The following is a 15,167-nucleotide window of genomic DNA, read 5'->3' on the forward strand; positions in this document are numbered from 1 at the left end:
TTTACACTACCTATATATTACATACAAAAATCATGTTAAATGAATGGTAATTTGATTGCAAAATGAAGTACTTAAAAGTTAGGGAAAACAACTTTACAACTGCCTGTGCAACCTTGCTTTTGTCTCTTTTGTGCATATGTTCTGTGCACTAAATGAGAAGGGTATTCTGTTGAAAAAATAAAGTATGTGATAATGTCATTAATGAGAACTAGTCACTTCAATTTTACCCACTTCCTGGAAAAGCAATACAGTCCCACTGAGCTCTGTGTAGACTGCCATCAGCACCTGAATTACAATGTCTATGGATAATAAGAAAGAATTGTTTGCATTAGCTACTATAAACCTGACGTCTCCTAACTTTCAAGCATGCTATTTAACAATATAAATACCATACCATTTTTGAAATGCAGTTCTAGCATGTGGCCCCTGTAATTGACCTAGTTGCTTCCAGGTATCCCCAGTTAAGTGTGTATTGGTGCCATTCCTGCTTTGATAGCTGTAGGAGTGAGGTCTCAGAATATTTAAGGTCAACCATTATTCTGATAGGCTGAAGAATTGAACGTTATGTAACTTATTTCCTCAAAAGCTGAAATTATTTCAGCTTCTTGTACCCTGAAGTCTAACACCTGCCAATTAGTACCAAGGCATGAAAGCTTCTTAAAGAGAAAGTTGTAAAAATCTTTCATAATAGAAATATATATTTTGCACACACACAAATATATATATAACAGTCTAATTATAAGTTACTACTAGCTCCCCCAATAATATATATCAACTATATAAAAGCAGGAATGAAGAAATTTAATGTAGGCCAGATGAGAAGGAGGACAAGTAAAGGAAGAGGAATAGTAGAAAAGAGTCTGTGATTGCACCTGATGATGGAAAAAGTCATAAAATATACAAGGCAGGGAACTACTTTACTAAGGATACAAAAGAGAATTTGCAATATAATGCTAAATGCAACGAGATGAACTGTGGGTTTTGCGTATGGCAATGTGGACAACAGTTCTGCAGGCATCATCAAAAGCATGTAGACTGCTTCTGGGAAGGAAGCTCTACTTCCTTCACCAAGGAGTACTACCAGTGTACATGCTCACAAGTGAGTCCATCCACATGTGCCATGGCAGAGACGGGAAGAGCAGTTGAGTAAAAAGATTGGCCTCCTAGTCCCCTCAGATGAAGAACACTGACTCTGATCCAGCAAAACACCTCAGCAATGTGTTTGTGTTAAGCTCTTTGTATCAATAGGAAATGCTTAATACTTGGTTCCTGATGAGAAGCTCTATCCTAAATGAACAGTAATAGCGCAATAATAGTCATACTTTAAATGAACCTTAAGAGCTTACTGGTAAGCAATTGGCTGTCTTCAGTAGGACAACTCACATGGGTGATCTTTTCTCAGTATAAGCATGTGGCTTAAATTTGGTTCTGGGGGTGGGTCCCCACATGCAGGAGTGTCTGGTTTGTGGTGCCCCCAAATTTGCAGTGTACCCCATGTTTTCATGTTCCCTATGGGAACCACAAAGCAGTTTGTGAAAATCATGTTCCCTTGTGGCACCACAAAGCAGTTTGTGAAAATCTTGGTAGCAAAAAAACCCAACAAACTCCTGGGAAAAAAGTGTTGCTGACCATGCATCTGGTAGCATGTGCTGAAAAAAACCCAGGGCTGGCCATCTAGACCAATGCTTTGGCTGCCAGCCAGGCTCTGTGATGCTGGATCTGAGCCTCTGCTGCACCAGGACACCAGGTAGTACTGTTGAGGCAAGCACAGGTGCTGGCCTCAGCCTCCTCTACTCCTACCTGAGATGATTTGGTTCACACTGAAGCACGCATGCAGGGACATGTGATGGGACATAAAGCAGCAGCTCAAATTTGTGCCAGTACAAGTGCATGCACCTTGGAGTTGCTGGGGATAAATTTGCAAGGAGCACCACAGTATGATATTCTTACACAATAGATTGTTCTGCAACTTTCATCTCCTTGACATGTCTTCTTCTGCTTTACTGCTTATTGTCTTTTTGAGGCAGACTATTAGTGCCTTGTTGTCCAACTACAGAGTAATGCTTCAGTGAGCTAGTGTTTTGGGGGCACATCCCCTCTTCACTGTCTGATCAAAGCACCTTGACCCATCTTTGAGATCCTTTCAATGTGCAGAAGGCCTGTGTCTCCCTGTGCCTTCTGTGCACCTATCCATTTGTAAGAAGATTAAACAAAATGAGTGTTTGCTGTGGTTCATTATATCTAGATTAGTCATGGAAAGCTAAATCTAAATTTTAAACTAAATCCAGACTCATCTCCAAAAATGCCTTATATCATGACCAACATTAATTAATGCAAGATGTTTTGCTTCATTTAAGCCTCAGACAATTCTTCAAGATTTTTCGCTTCTTCTAGACTATTTTGCAGCGCTCTTGTTATAGGTAGTGGAGATATGTAGTAACTACAAGTGTACAGGAAATCTATGCTGCTGTTCTGTCTTGATTTATGACTTGCTATAAAATCAGTACTAGCAGGCAAATACAAATAATGTATATAACCCCACTGTGATCCAACTTCTCTGCTGGTGTAAAAGCATACTACTCAATAGACATTAATGGAGTATGTCCCATTTCCATTGACAGAGAATTTTGACCACAGGGTGGTGTTATATATATTATTTGTATTTGCCTGCTAGTACTGACTTTATAGCAAGTCATAAATCAAGAAGAACAGAAGTGTAGATTTGACTAAGCACAGCAAATTGTCTATTATCTCTCTTTCCTCTTGCCCTTCATCTCTGTGAAATAATCTTTCTTTTTGTACTTTGCAATATAACCAGTTTCCCTTACAATTAATTATCCTACATACAAGCAAGGATTTCATATAATTAGCTATATCATTGTTGTAGCTAATTCTGTCTTATGAATTAATTGAATAAAATACCTGGCTTGTAATGAAAACTCTAAAAAGTACAAATAATTATGTGCCTATCATATTTGCAACATGTATAAGTATAGTTTGTGGGTTAATGCAGTAACAGAGGTTCTTGATTTGCTTCTGGTATAATTAAACAAAGCTTTCTAATCTGAATTTCAAACATTCACCCATGGCTTACATATCTAAATCACACTGGAGAATCAGAGAGAGTTTCTGTATAGACATATTCAGTTCAACTTAATTAATTTACCTTTTATTATACTACTGCACTTTAAGAAACAAATGTTGTTACATATAAAGAGCCAAATTATGCTTGGTTAACTGAAGTGAACAGTTTCATTTAAATTAATGAATTTACTCACCTGAGAAAGGCAAGCAGTCTTGGGCTTTCAACATATTAGTACTAGCTGAATTGAACTTGAGCCTTGAAGTTGGTAGATTAGATACCACTTCATGGATAAACTAAGGAAAAACAGTATTGCTGCTTTCCCCATAACAAAACAATTTGAGCATGTAGTATAATAAGATAATACCTGTTAGAAATATATTTTAAGGCATGGTTGAAGATTGATATATGCCTTCTAAAAACTGCTTTTAGAAACTGCAACTTCAGGAAAAGGAAGTGTGCGCACTTTGTCAAAAGAAAGCTTATCCAATGGAATGTCTAATTGCCGACAAGCAGATTTTTCATAAATCTTGTTTCCGATGTCACCACTGCAGCAGTAAGCTAAGGTAAGAAGGAACTATAAACGTATTCATAGAAAATCTGCAAATGTCACAAGTGGCAAATTTACTTTTCTCCAACGCATAAAGCACTGGTTAGGAAGGCAAGTGACCCGGGTTCTTCTACTGCCCTGGTCTGTGCCCTTGGATAAACAGTGGGTGTTTCACTTTTCCCAATATGTCAAATGAAATGATGCTACAATTATCCATTTTTATAAAGTGTTTTGTAGTTCTTGATTGAAAGTTGTGGTATACGTGTTGTTATCAAGAAGGGAAGAACAGTGGGCTTTCTCCTAAACCTCTGAACTTAGTCAGAATTTTCCTGTCAGGACTAAGTAAACATGAAAGGGCATGTCTACATGTGCAATTGGTGCAACTCAGGAAAATCCAGTGCAATTTGAGATGGACTAAACTAACCCTGACATTACTGTCTACACATACATTTACGTGCAGTAATTTACTCCAGCACAGTAAATTAGTCTACACCAACTCAGTTGCCATGCATGTGTAGATGGTGACATGTTACTACACAGTAAATTAGTCTACTGTGCACATACAGACATGCCCAATATGAGTAAATCATGTCATTAAGTAAATATACTAAGCATTAGTAGAGTAGCATACAGAAACTTGCACTGTACTGCATGTTTTCTATCTATTCTGTAGGAAAGGAATGACTTCAGTCCCCAAGGATGTCAAATAAACTTGCAACTGTTATGAACATTAAATTAAAAAAACCCATTAAGAATTGTAGATCATTCCTTTTTGCAGCCAGTAGTTTATAATAGACGGATTAAACCTTACGAAATTGTTGATATTGCTGTTGGAAATCATCCATTTACACTCATTTTTAAAACATTATTAAGGTTTGATTTCCCCATCAAACTACTATTCAGACTTTCAGAACTTATGGAAATTTATACTAAATACATTTATATTTAATTATTATTAAATTTACACTAAATACATTTATAATTATTTAAGCTTTTTTATCTGGTCAGAACCACATCTCAAATAAAATTTTCTCTTTTTTTGCTAAACTATGTATAAAGATATTTACAGATACTGTAATTTATAGATACTTAAAATGTCACCTACAATTGAATGTTCTTGGTACATTTATGATTTATGAATCTGATAAATTGTCTTCAATTTGGCAGCTTGGGAAATTATGCATCTCTCCATGGACAAATATACTGCAAACCCCATTTTAAGCAACTTTTTAAATCTAAAGGAAATTATGATGAAGGTTTTGGACACAAGCAACATAAAGAATTATGGAATTCCAAAGACCAAAGTAGCTCAGTGGGTAATGTTTATGCTGAAGAAGTAAATCCCGGTAAAGACACTCCTATTAAATCTAAACTCAGTGCTCAGATTGATCCAGACGTGTCTTCATGTACCAATTATGTGTATCCTGAAACTTTGGAGGACAATTTGAAAAAATCTGCAGAAAGAGGTAAATTAAAAATTACTTGGCCTCCTTCCAAAGGTGATGCGTCACCCAAAAAAACATTTTCTATTGAAGATGAGGTTAAAGTGAATAAACCAAAGTGGCCCCCAGATGCTTTTGAAGAAGTCTGTAGTATACACACAAATATATCTCTGGGCAATAACAAGGCACCATACATGGAAAAAACCTGTAGTGATCTCAGGCAGAAAGAAGAACAAAAGAAAGATGACAGCGTTGACCCACAACAAAAGCAACCAGCATCTTTTAGCTCTGTGTCTGAGAGGGAGGCAGCTACAAATATCAATGCAGCAAAGATAAATGAAGCAAGCAATAAAGAAAAAGATCAGGAAAATAAGAATGTACAAGATAAGATGAATGAAACAAAAGGATCAGAGAATAAAGAGAGAAGTGGGAAGGTTGTTAATGAAAGTGATAATGTGGTTGTGCAGAGTCCTGAAAAGAAACCAAATGAAAAAATTAATGAAACTGAAGGTGTAGAAGTGTTACAGGTTACTAATACTGATGATCAGACAGTACTAGGGAATCATAAAGAGATCAATTTGAATAATAATAATAACTATTATACAACTTTTCCACATCTCAGCATTTGCAGGCAGGAAACATCTTTCTCAGCTACGTCTAAACCAATAACAAAATTTAACCATGCAAATTGCACTGAGTTTGAATATGCATTTGAAAAGATAGAAAATCAGCCTAGAAACTCAGAACTACTTGACATATCTGAATCTCAAGAGAGAGACTCTAAAGATGTTGTTTCTGTTTCACTTGATGAGCAGAATTCCAAAGATAAAGATACCTCAGATTGTCTTGTTCAATTTAATAAAGATGCCACTTGTCAAAAATCTTGCACCAGCAATTCAGTTTTAAAGGAGACCACCAAAATAACATTCCCTTTTGATACTGAGTTGCTAAGTAATGGGGAAGAACCAAAACATGGCAAGCATTTAAATACTCTTTTATCTGATACTGTAAAAACACCTTCATTTCCTGAAAAAGTTGATATGCATGTAGACTGTGGTCTGTTAAATTCTGTAGACATAATTAAAAACACTCTCAGCCCATATTCAAAAGAATATAGAGATTATGCTACAGACCTGAATGATATTAATATCTGTCAAGAAGCTGAAATAATAGAAGTGTCAGAGAATGCCACAAGCACAAGTTTAGATTTACTGAGTTCAAAATGTATAGCTGTCCTATCTTCTCAAGGAGATAAAGCCAAGTCTAAGCAGCTCACTATAGAAGAGCAAATTAAAAGAAACAGATGCTATGATGAAATTGAATAAAACTAAAATGATTAGCTAAAATTGTTTCTCACTTATAATGTATGGGGTAAAATGTTATTCTGTCTAAAATTAATAGATTAGGCATTTCTTTAATATAGCTATTCTATTAACATTTTTTTCAACAACTTAATATCCAGACTGTAAATGAAGATTTGTATTTGTATTGCATATCACCAATACTTTTACTTTATTCCTTTAATTATGTCTAAGTCAGTAGAAAGGCAGAAAACGAAGGATTTTTTTCTCAGTTCAGAATGCAAATGATTTATATTTCTACAATTCCGTATACTGAAAGTAATATCTCAGAATATGATGTTCATTCTAATACACACATCAAGTCAACATTTGTAATGAACTAAGAGATAAAGCACCTGGTGTGCACAAAAACTTGGAAAAATATTTCTACAACTATTTTTTTCATGTATTGTTATTATTGTAAGTAAATAAATGAGCTGTTGCTCCATGACATATTATGTACATTTATTTTGTTAGCTGATAATAGAAGAGGGTTTTTTCTCCTAGTGATATCATTAAATGCTCAGTTTGAAATGGCATGATTACTGAATAGGGGCCACTATCAATTGGCAAATAATGTGGATATTCCACTTCTCATTTTGCTGTCTTCTTGAAAAAATTATGTTCCTTCAGAGCTTTGAAATGTTTACTGTGCACTAGGTTGCATGACAGAAAACCAGGTGTGTAAAAGTAGAAAGGAAATAGTATAAAGAAAACTGCAGGTAGAAGAGGAAAAATATTCAAGATACAAGAAATGGAGCAGTTAAAAGAAAGTTGGTTTAGTGAAATATTTAAAAAGTATTTTAAGTGAGCCAGCTTTTCAGTTTCATTAAAACTGCACAGTTTTAAGCAGATTTAGCACTTTTTATCTTTAACATATGTATGGAATAGAATGGTTGTTTTTTTCTCTCTTAACATTATTCTGATTTGCATGAAATGACAACTCATCATTTAACTATTGACAATGCATAATAAAAAAGCACTTTACAAAATTATTTTTTGTATTTTTTTATATCTGCTTTTCCTAAAATGTTGTGAAATTATTCAACCTATAATCATTTTAGTTTAGGAGGATATTTGTCACTGTGAAGGTGAATATCCTGTGTGAAAGAAAAGTAAATATAATTGGAAAAGCTATCTATTTCTACAAAAGTTGATCTACATATTTCCTTCTTCTATGGAGCAAAGAGGGGATCTGTTCGAACAATTAGGGAGTTGCTTGTGCAAATGCAGAAGCACTGTACTTCTATATTGTGAAATCATTGTGCAAGGATGCCAACACAAGGTATTTGCTGGAGTAGAGTACACTGCCCAAATGTTGGCTTGTGATCATGTGTAGGATGGAACACTCTCCCAACTAGAGCTAGACATCATATGTATGCATCACTTCCCCAGACTATAGTCTTGACATGCAAGAAAACTCATTTTAAGTAAATATTGCCAGAAGTATATTTGATTTCTTGAATGCGAGGATCTCCAGTACCATGATGATAAGAACAGCTGGATGGAAGTAGCAACAGAGAAAGACCAAAGCACAGACAGGGTTATATAGGGAATACAGTGAGAGAGCAAGTCATGCACCTGGGTTGAAATCCTGGCCCTATCAAGTCAATGTCAAAAAACCCAATGACTTTATGAAGCTAGGATTTCATAGCTGGTATGGGAAGCCTGGAACTGAAAGGAAGCATTGGACAGCCTGTGATTTCCAGGATGGCTGCAGGCATTATGGAACTTCAGTTTTCAAGGACTTATGGCCATACTCACTGGGTGTTTCAAGTAGCCAGGTACATGTAACTGATCATAGGATGCGATGCTGTTTACGGCCTTTCACAAATATTTTCCATGGGAGAAGGTATGTGACACACTCAGCTTGTTTATGCCTACTGTAACCTGGGGGGTACTCCAAGATGTACCCCCTCTCCAATTGAAGGGATCAGAGCAGGTGCAAAAGCGCTGTGGGATGCATAGGGATCCTCCTTCCCCTAAAGAGCAGAGACAGGTCATCAATGGGGCCTAAATCATACACCTTTTACTGAGGGAAACAGTGGTGGGAACATAATATATATAAACCAGGGTGTACAGGGGGCACTACAGTATGCCAGTGGAATGAGGATTCAAGAAAGTTTAGGCATTCACATTCAAAGGCATATGCATTCAGTTAACAAAAAGACAGGTTTGACAAAATATGAGGTGCAAACAGACACAACAGAAGATACTGCTTGACAAAATATGAGATACACAAAATATGAGGTGCAAATAACAAACAGATATACGGACCTGGGAAGAGGGAAAGCTTCCCCATCCCCTCTGACAAGGATCTTTCCACCCTGTCATGTTATTCACCCCTACCTGACCCAGCCAGGACTTGAACTCAAATCTCCCACAGGGTCGGCAGAACTTCTGTCACTCAGCCACCAGTGCTGGGAGTGCTCTAGGCTACTAGGGATTTTGACCTTCCGGGAGCCCATGTGTCACATCAAGCCACCCAACCTCTTGCTGAAGGAACCAGAAACTGAGCTGGGAGCCTCCCAGGTCAGCCACATGCCATGCTGCCCAGCCTCTCACTGGGGATCCTGGAGCCCAGCGGGGAGCCTCTCCTGCCAGCCACACACTGTGCTGCTGAGAGCCCAATTGCCACCTGCAGATCCCGCTCCCTCGGGCTCTTCTGGGGCAACTGCTCCCACCCCACTGGCTCAGCTCTTGCCAGCTCTTTGAAGCTCCTTCTTTGTCATCTCTCGCCGGTTTCATCCCCCGAGTCAGCTGCACTGCCCCTTTTACACCCCTCCAGGTGGCCAGAGGGGCCAATCAGTGGACATGGAGAAGTGAGTCTTAATTCAGGTCTGGTTCCTCTACCTGGGCCATGGTCTCCAGAAGGGACAAGCCCTCCCCGCTCTCCGGGGCCTGATTGGTGAGGAAGGGGAATCCCAAGCCCTCCAATCATTTTTTACCTTTTCAAAACCCCTGGGCCACATCATTACCAGTCAGTCCATCACACTACTGTTCACAACATACTCTCAACAACATACCTTTCTATTGTGCCCAATCTCCTGAGTTCCTTACTCAGTTTCTACACAGGCAAACTCTCATGGGACACAATCTCATTAAAATTTCCCTGAGAAAAACTTAAATAAGGACTTCAGTATTTACCCTTATCAAAATATTTTGCAGTTCAATTGTGATTATGGTAAGCTACAATATAAGATTTGTAAATTTAATTGTATTATTACTAGCACTTTTTGCTTTCTAGGCTGTAGAGAAAATAGCATTATCTAAATAAAAAATACCATAGCTAAAGCAACAAAATATTTTCTCAGGAGATATAAACCTTGAATTTAATTCAGTCAGAATTTCCCCCTCATGTTGTATTGTCTCAAACATGGAGAGCTTTAAATGAACAAAACTTTTAAACTCCCCTTTCCCCTAAATTATCTATTTCATGCAAACAAATAAGGGAATGTAGCCTTTTAATGCCCTGCTCTGTAAGTTTGGAGGCACACTTGATTGAACTAGCAAGGAAAAAGACAATCCTCAGAATCTTAACACGAGGGAGAAAAAAGCTCAGCCATCCTACAGCCTCCTAGAACAGCATTTCTCAATCTGTGGGTCACAACCCAAAAGTAGGTTGCAAGAATATATGACAGGGTCACAAAAAAACTTTAAAAATGGAAAAATGCAGGAAACCGTGGCTTTTCCCTTGTAGGCTAGAAGAATTCCAGCCTGCCAGGGGCTGCTTGCCTCCCACACACTTGCACAACACCCCCACACCGCACACGGTGCAGGGCTGAGGCCTGGGGCAGCTGGTTGAAACTGGCCACTGATGTTTACAAATGGGTCCTGGTACAAAAAAGGTTGAGAACCACTGTCCTAGAATATACATGGAGATTATGTCTAACAAGAAATACGAGCAGTGGGGTGGAGAAATTCCTCATCTCTTTCTGCTGCTCTTAGCTGGATTATGGTGGGGAAAGGAAAACTTGTTCTTTTTGGCCCTTCCCTTCACTGTATGATGATAAACACTCAGACATTCCCTCATCCTGCACTGAGGGTAAAGTTTGAACCAGGGCCTTCCAACTACTAAGCAACTGGGGGCTGCCGTCAAAACTGGGATTCAAACTTAGTGCAGTTAAGGATTGACACAACACCTGGTTCAATTAATGACAGAAAGGCTTTAATAACTATACCACACACAAGCTATAAAACTAAATGGCAGAAAAAGACTCCTTTCCAATATTCAGTAAATGAACTGTCACAAAAGTCCTAGTATGTTAGCTGCAAGAATGTCTCTCACCAATGCAGGCAGGAAGCAATTTCAATCTTGTCAGCCTTCACTGAGAGTTGATCCGTCTCCTGCAAGTGATCATCTGGCTGCAGGTACAATGTTGAAATGATTTCTCTCTCTCCGGGAGTTTACACTTTGCTGGCAACTCTGCTTCATTCCTATACTGTTCAATTGTATAACTTCAAACTTCTTGATAGTTGGTCAATTAAAGTCCAAAGAAAGCAGGTAGGGAGGGACCATCATATTACAATTGCTAACTGCTCAGACCCTGTTTTGGGTTGCCAAGGTGTGAAACTTGTTTTTGCAAGTTTTTGAACAGTCCACACTTCAGTCAAATAGGATGGTCTTGGTTGACTGACTGAATGGGATACCCTGGGGACACTGGACACTGTTTCGGGTAGTTGTTTTAACAGTGGGACAGAATCTACCATAGTCTGCACCAGTAATGGTCTATGGAGACATTTGCAAAACCCTAGACAGACACTGAATGCCTTTTTTAAGAAATATGCCTTACCCAAGAGAGGATATGTCAACAAGGAGGATACAGTCACATAGGGATATGCAGGTATTTATGAATGGTTAAATATAATAAAACATTGAGTACATGTACAACTAGCACAGGAGATTAAACCAACTGTCATTGCTTTGTTTTGCATGGTCCCAGTCACAATCTTGCATTCTAGTGCAAGATGCACTTATTTTAATTTGGTCATTTAAATTTCATGTGTAGGTCTGGCCAAGTTTGCACAGTCATCAGGTGCCACATGCCCTGCATATCACACCAGTGAGCCACATGCTGTGAGCTGCACCAACATAAGCCACCGCCCTTCCCTCCCCACACACAAATACTATGTGGGCATTCCCCCAACCCTGCCCCACTGCACTATGCACGCAGGTGCCCTGGTCTCACCCTCAGCTCAGAGCTGTGGGCTCACCTGCTGCACCACCCCACAGGGCCATGAGCTCCCTCAGGGCTGCACCACATCATACCCCGTGGGGCAGGGGAAGGAAGTGGAAGTTGGAGGCGAGAGGAGGAACCTGGAGACCCTGCCTGTTTGTGCAGCAGGAGCAATGTTGGGAGCTGAAGGGCTGCAAATTAACCCCTTGTAGGCTGCATAAGGCTTGAAGGCCATCAATTAGACAGCCCTAGTTTGAACTATGTCTTCCCATTATTATGGGTTTCCCTCCTCTATTCTTTTTTTTTTTTTGGTAGCATCAGAAAGGAGCTTTTCTCTCAGTGGAAGATTAGCAGAATTTCTCTCTCTCTTATGAAAGAGGCAAGATCTAAGGACAGATTTAAGGGCAAATTTAAGACAAAATTTAAGGACAGAGCAGAATTTAAAAACTGCAAATATACAAATGAGGTCTTAACTTCATTCTACCTTCTGAGAAGTATCCAATATGCATAAGCACTGACTTTTATTTTTGCCAGGTGGAGTGGCCTAAGATGGCAGACATGTGGAAAGTTTTACGCATTTCAGGTGACAGCCCTCTTCCTATGTGGGGGTGGAGCAGGACCCTCAGGCCCTCACATACTTGGCACCCTTGCCAATATGGATAAAAGCCTTAAAAGGACAAGATTCTGTTCATAATTGTCAGGGGAAAAGGTCAGCTACTGTGTAGCACCCATACACCGAGGGGTGTGCTCATACACTGAAGAGCACTGGCTACATCCTGTCTCTGGGCTCGTTCCTAGCCGTGATCAATTCAGCTCAGAATGAGGGAGTGTCAGTATGCAAGTTTATTGCTCTGCAGAGGGGTACTCAGTGTCACAGAGACAAAGAGCTCCCCTGACCTGAGTTTACAGCTTGGTATTTATACATTAACTGTTACATTGCTGCACGCGCATTCGGGTTTTTCCACTTGCTGTTACAAGGTTACATAATACAGTACAGAACAAGCTTAGGCTAGTTGAGACCGGTTCTGCGGGCTTCAGTGAAAGGGCTATCTTTAAGCTTCTGCTTTTTAAAGGTCATCTGCTTCTCTCTTTTCTTTTTTTATAGTTGTTTTTCCTTACATAATACACACGACATATCCTAAGGATCCTATTAACCTGGAGGAGAAGGTCTGATTTTTCAGGGAACAAAAGGAAGATTCAGAGATGGGCTGAATCCCAGAAGTTAGTGTGAAAATGACAACATTAAGCTAAAAAATGGTTAGTTTGCTTGTGGCCATTTAGCAGTACATTAGTCCTGAGTAAGCGATTGGCTGTATGGGAGTGAAAAACAAAGGTAAGACATAAACAAGTTGTAGTTTTCCTCTTTAAATTGCATCCTTGCATCTGTTTTTCATTCTCTGGTATGTCAATGACACATGTAGTTTATGTTAACATATGTCCCTGTAATCAGTTTACTTTCACTAGAAAATAAGTCTCTTGGAAAATTATCTGTGAAGTAACATAACGAGAAATTAAAAAATACCTCACTAATCAAGCACCAAAAGCAGCTCAAAAGAAACATAACCATTTTCTCTGCCCAGGAAATTGCTACAATTTACAGGAAGATAAGAATTAATAAAAGAGGATAATGAAGCATTAGAAAAGATAAAGACTACAGGAAAATCCCTATTCCAATTCTGAGGGAAATAAATGGTGGAACAGAAGAGCCAGTGTAAATGAAATACAATAGGGATCAAATCCCCTTGGCTACTCTGTGCCCAAGGTTGTGCTGTGTGCAGGGTTGATATCACAGGGTGCCTGTAGATGTGTAGGGAAGCTGCTCTAAAGTGCTGTAATTAAAGCACATCAGAGCAGACTAAATTAATCATGTTTTGCTGCAATATGCTAATTATCACACCTCCAGCAGCCTCTGTTTCTCATGCATCAGCATCCCCATGCTTCAAAATGGTGGCAGAGGTGCTTTAACTAAAGCTTTAGTTAAAGCACCCCAACACCATTTTGAAGCACAGGAATGCTGATACACAAGACTCTGTGGGTGCTAATTAAAGCACCCCACCCACCCTCAGGGCATGTGTAAAAATGCCCACAGTTCTTGTGTTCTATGCTGTTCATAATTTGGCACATTTTCCTTCTCTACCAGTGGAGTTCAAAGGGAAGGAAGCAGCCAAAAAATACCCTCCATGCTCACTTTTCTGCAAGCCACACAAGATTTCTCCATCTCGTCTCTTGGAATGTTTATGCAAGTCATAAAGGTGGTCCTGGCAAACACGCTTCCGAATGGAGCCGTAAAAGCTAATAGTCATTCCTAGTCAATAACTGTGAAAGAATGTAAATGGTGTGAGCAAATGAAACGGGAACTAAGAACTCTCTGAGACATTGCCCAAGAGCTTGAAGTGTGAATAATCGAAGTCTAAATGAGTCTGGAAGTCAGTGAGCTGTCTGCTTGTAGGGTTACATGCATTCAGAAATTGTGCTCTGGATAGATTTGCCTATGATAGTGGAAGAATATGAAGTAGGACTACAAGACCTTGTTAGAGAATGGAAGCTCATTCGCTTTCTTTTAACTAAACATTTCCCGAGGACTAGCCCATCAGCAAATAAAATGTATCATAAGTCCCTTCACTTTAGTAGGGCAGCACTAGTGTATGCCAATTGAAGATCTGGCCCTGAATGCATTAAAGTAACTGGTACCCATGAGAGTCATAAATCTGGCCTTCATAAACTTAGATGTCTTCTCCCAAATTGCCATTCATTCTGAAGAGTTTGGCTGCTCCTGAGCTGTTTTACAATGTCAGGACTGACTAGGGTTTTTTTAGTTCTGGCTAGCCAGAATTAAAGAATTTGGATCTGCAGATGCACTCTATTATGCTTCCCCTTTATCCAACCCATTGGTTCACGAGAAAGAGGGTCCAGTAGGATGTACTATTAGCACTCAGAGATCATTTCTTCCTGTGTTGGCAGGCACCTGCAGTTTCAATATAGGTATATTGATTTTCTTTCTTTTCTCACACGACATTTTGAAATTCTTCATCAAATAATTCGAAGTTGGTTTCCAGAATCTAAACAGATATAGCACCAAAGATAACTGATTATGGGGGCTGTGAAAAATGTAAAGGAAATCACTCTTCCCTATAGGGAAAAATTCAGTCCTTTCAATCAGCTACATCACTGTAGATTGATTTTAAAAATAGATTACCTAAGAATGTATGCAACTTTGGAAGTGATACTAGTTGTATATATTTCTTAAGGATTTATACAGCTCCACACTTCTTCTAGAATCTGATCTAAAATCTCAGTGAAGTTAATGAAAGTTCTTTCATGGACTTCAGCAGGCTTTGTATGAGATTTTGGGCCCTTAGAGAATAGCATTTTGTTGGAAGTGTATTTTCCACCAAGACAAATGGAAAAGACCATTTTATGCTCAATACGTAGATAAAGCCTAGACTTAAAAAGTAGTAAAACAAACTATTTTTTCTAATTGAAATATTTTTCTTTTTTCCTGCATTTCCTCAACAGAAAGATCTTGAAATATGCAGGTCATTTTTCATATGATGTTTAAAAACATTTTCTTAAAGA

The 15,167-nt window shown here is 38.8% G+C and overlaps 1 protein-coding gene across 1 annotated transcript in view; it reads left to right on the forward strand.

The window, feature by feature from the left end:
- XIRP2 (xin actin binding repeat containing 2) overlaps positions 1 to 4,887 on the forward strand; it is a 303,369-nt gene extending 298,482 nt beyond the window's left edge. Inside the window, exons 11-12 of the mRNA XM_019522841.1 lie at positions 3,515 to 3,648; positions 4,800 to 4,887. Coding sequence (XP_019378386.1) covers positions 3,515 to 3,609 — 95 coding nt within the window. The 3' untranslated portion in view covers positions 3,610 to 3,648; positions 4,800 to 4,887. The remainder of the gene's footprint in view (positions 1 to 3,514; positions 3,649 to 4,799) is intronic.
- The last annotated feature ends 10,280 nt before the right edge of the window (positions 4,888 to 15,167 follow it).

This window comes from Gavialis gangeticus, unplaced genomic scaffold (assembly GCF_001723915.1).
Source record: "Gavialis gangeticus isolate Ggan-Ray unplaced genomic scaffold, GavGan_comp1, whole genome shotgun sequence".
NCBI classification, from domain to species: domain Eukaryota; kingdom Metazoa; phylum Chordata; order Crocodylia; family Gavialidae; genus Gavialis; species Gavialis gangeticus.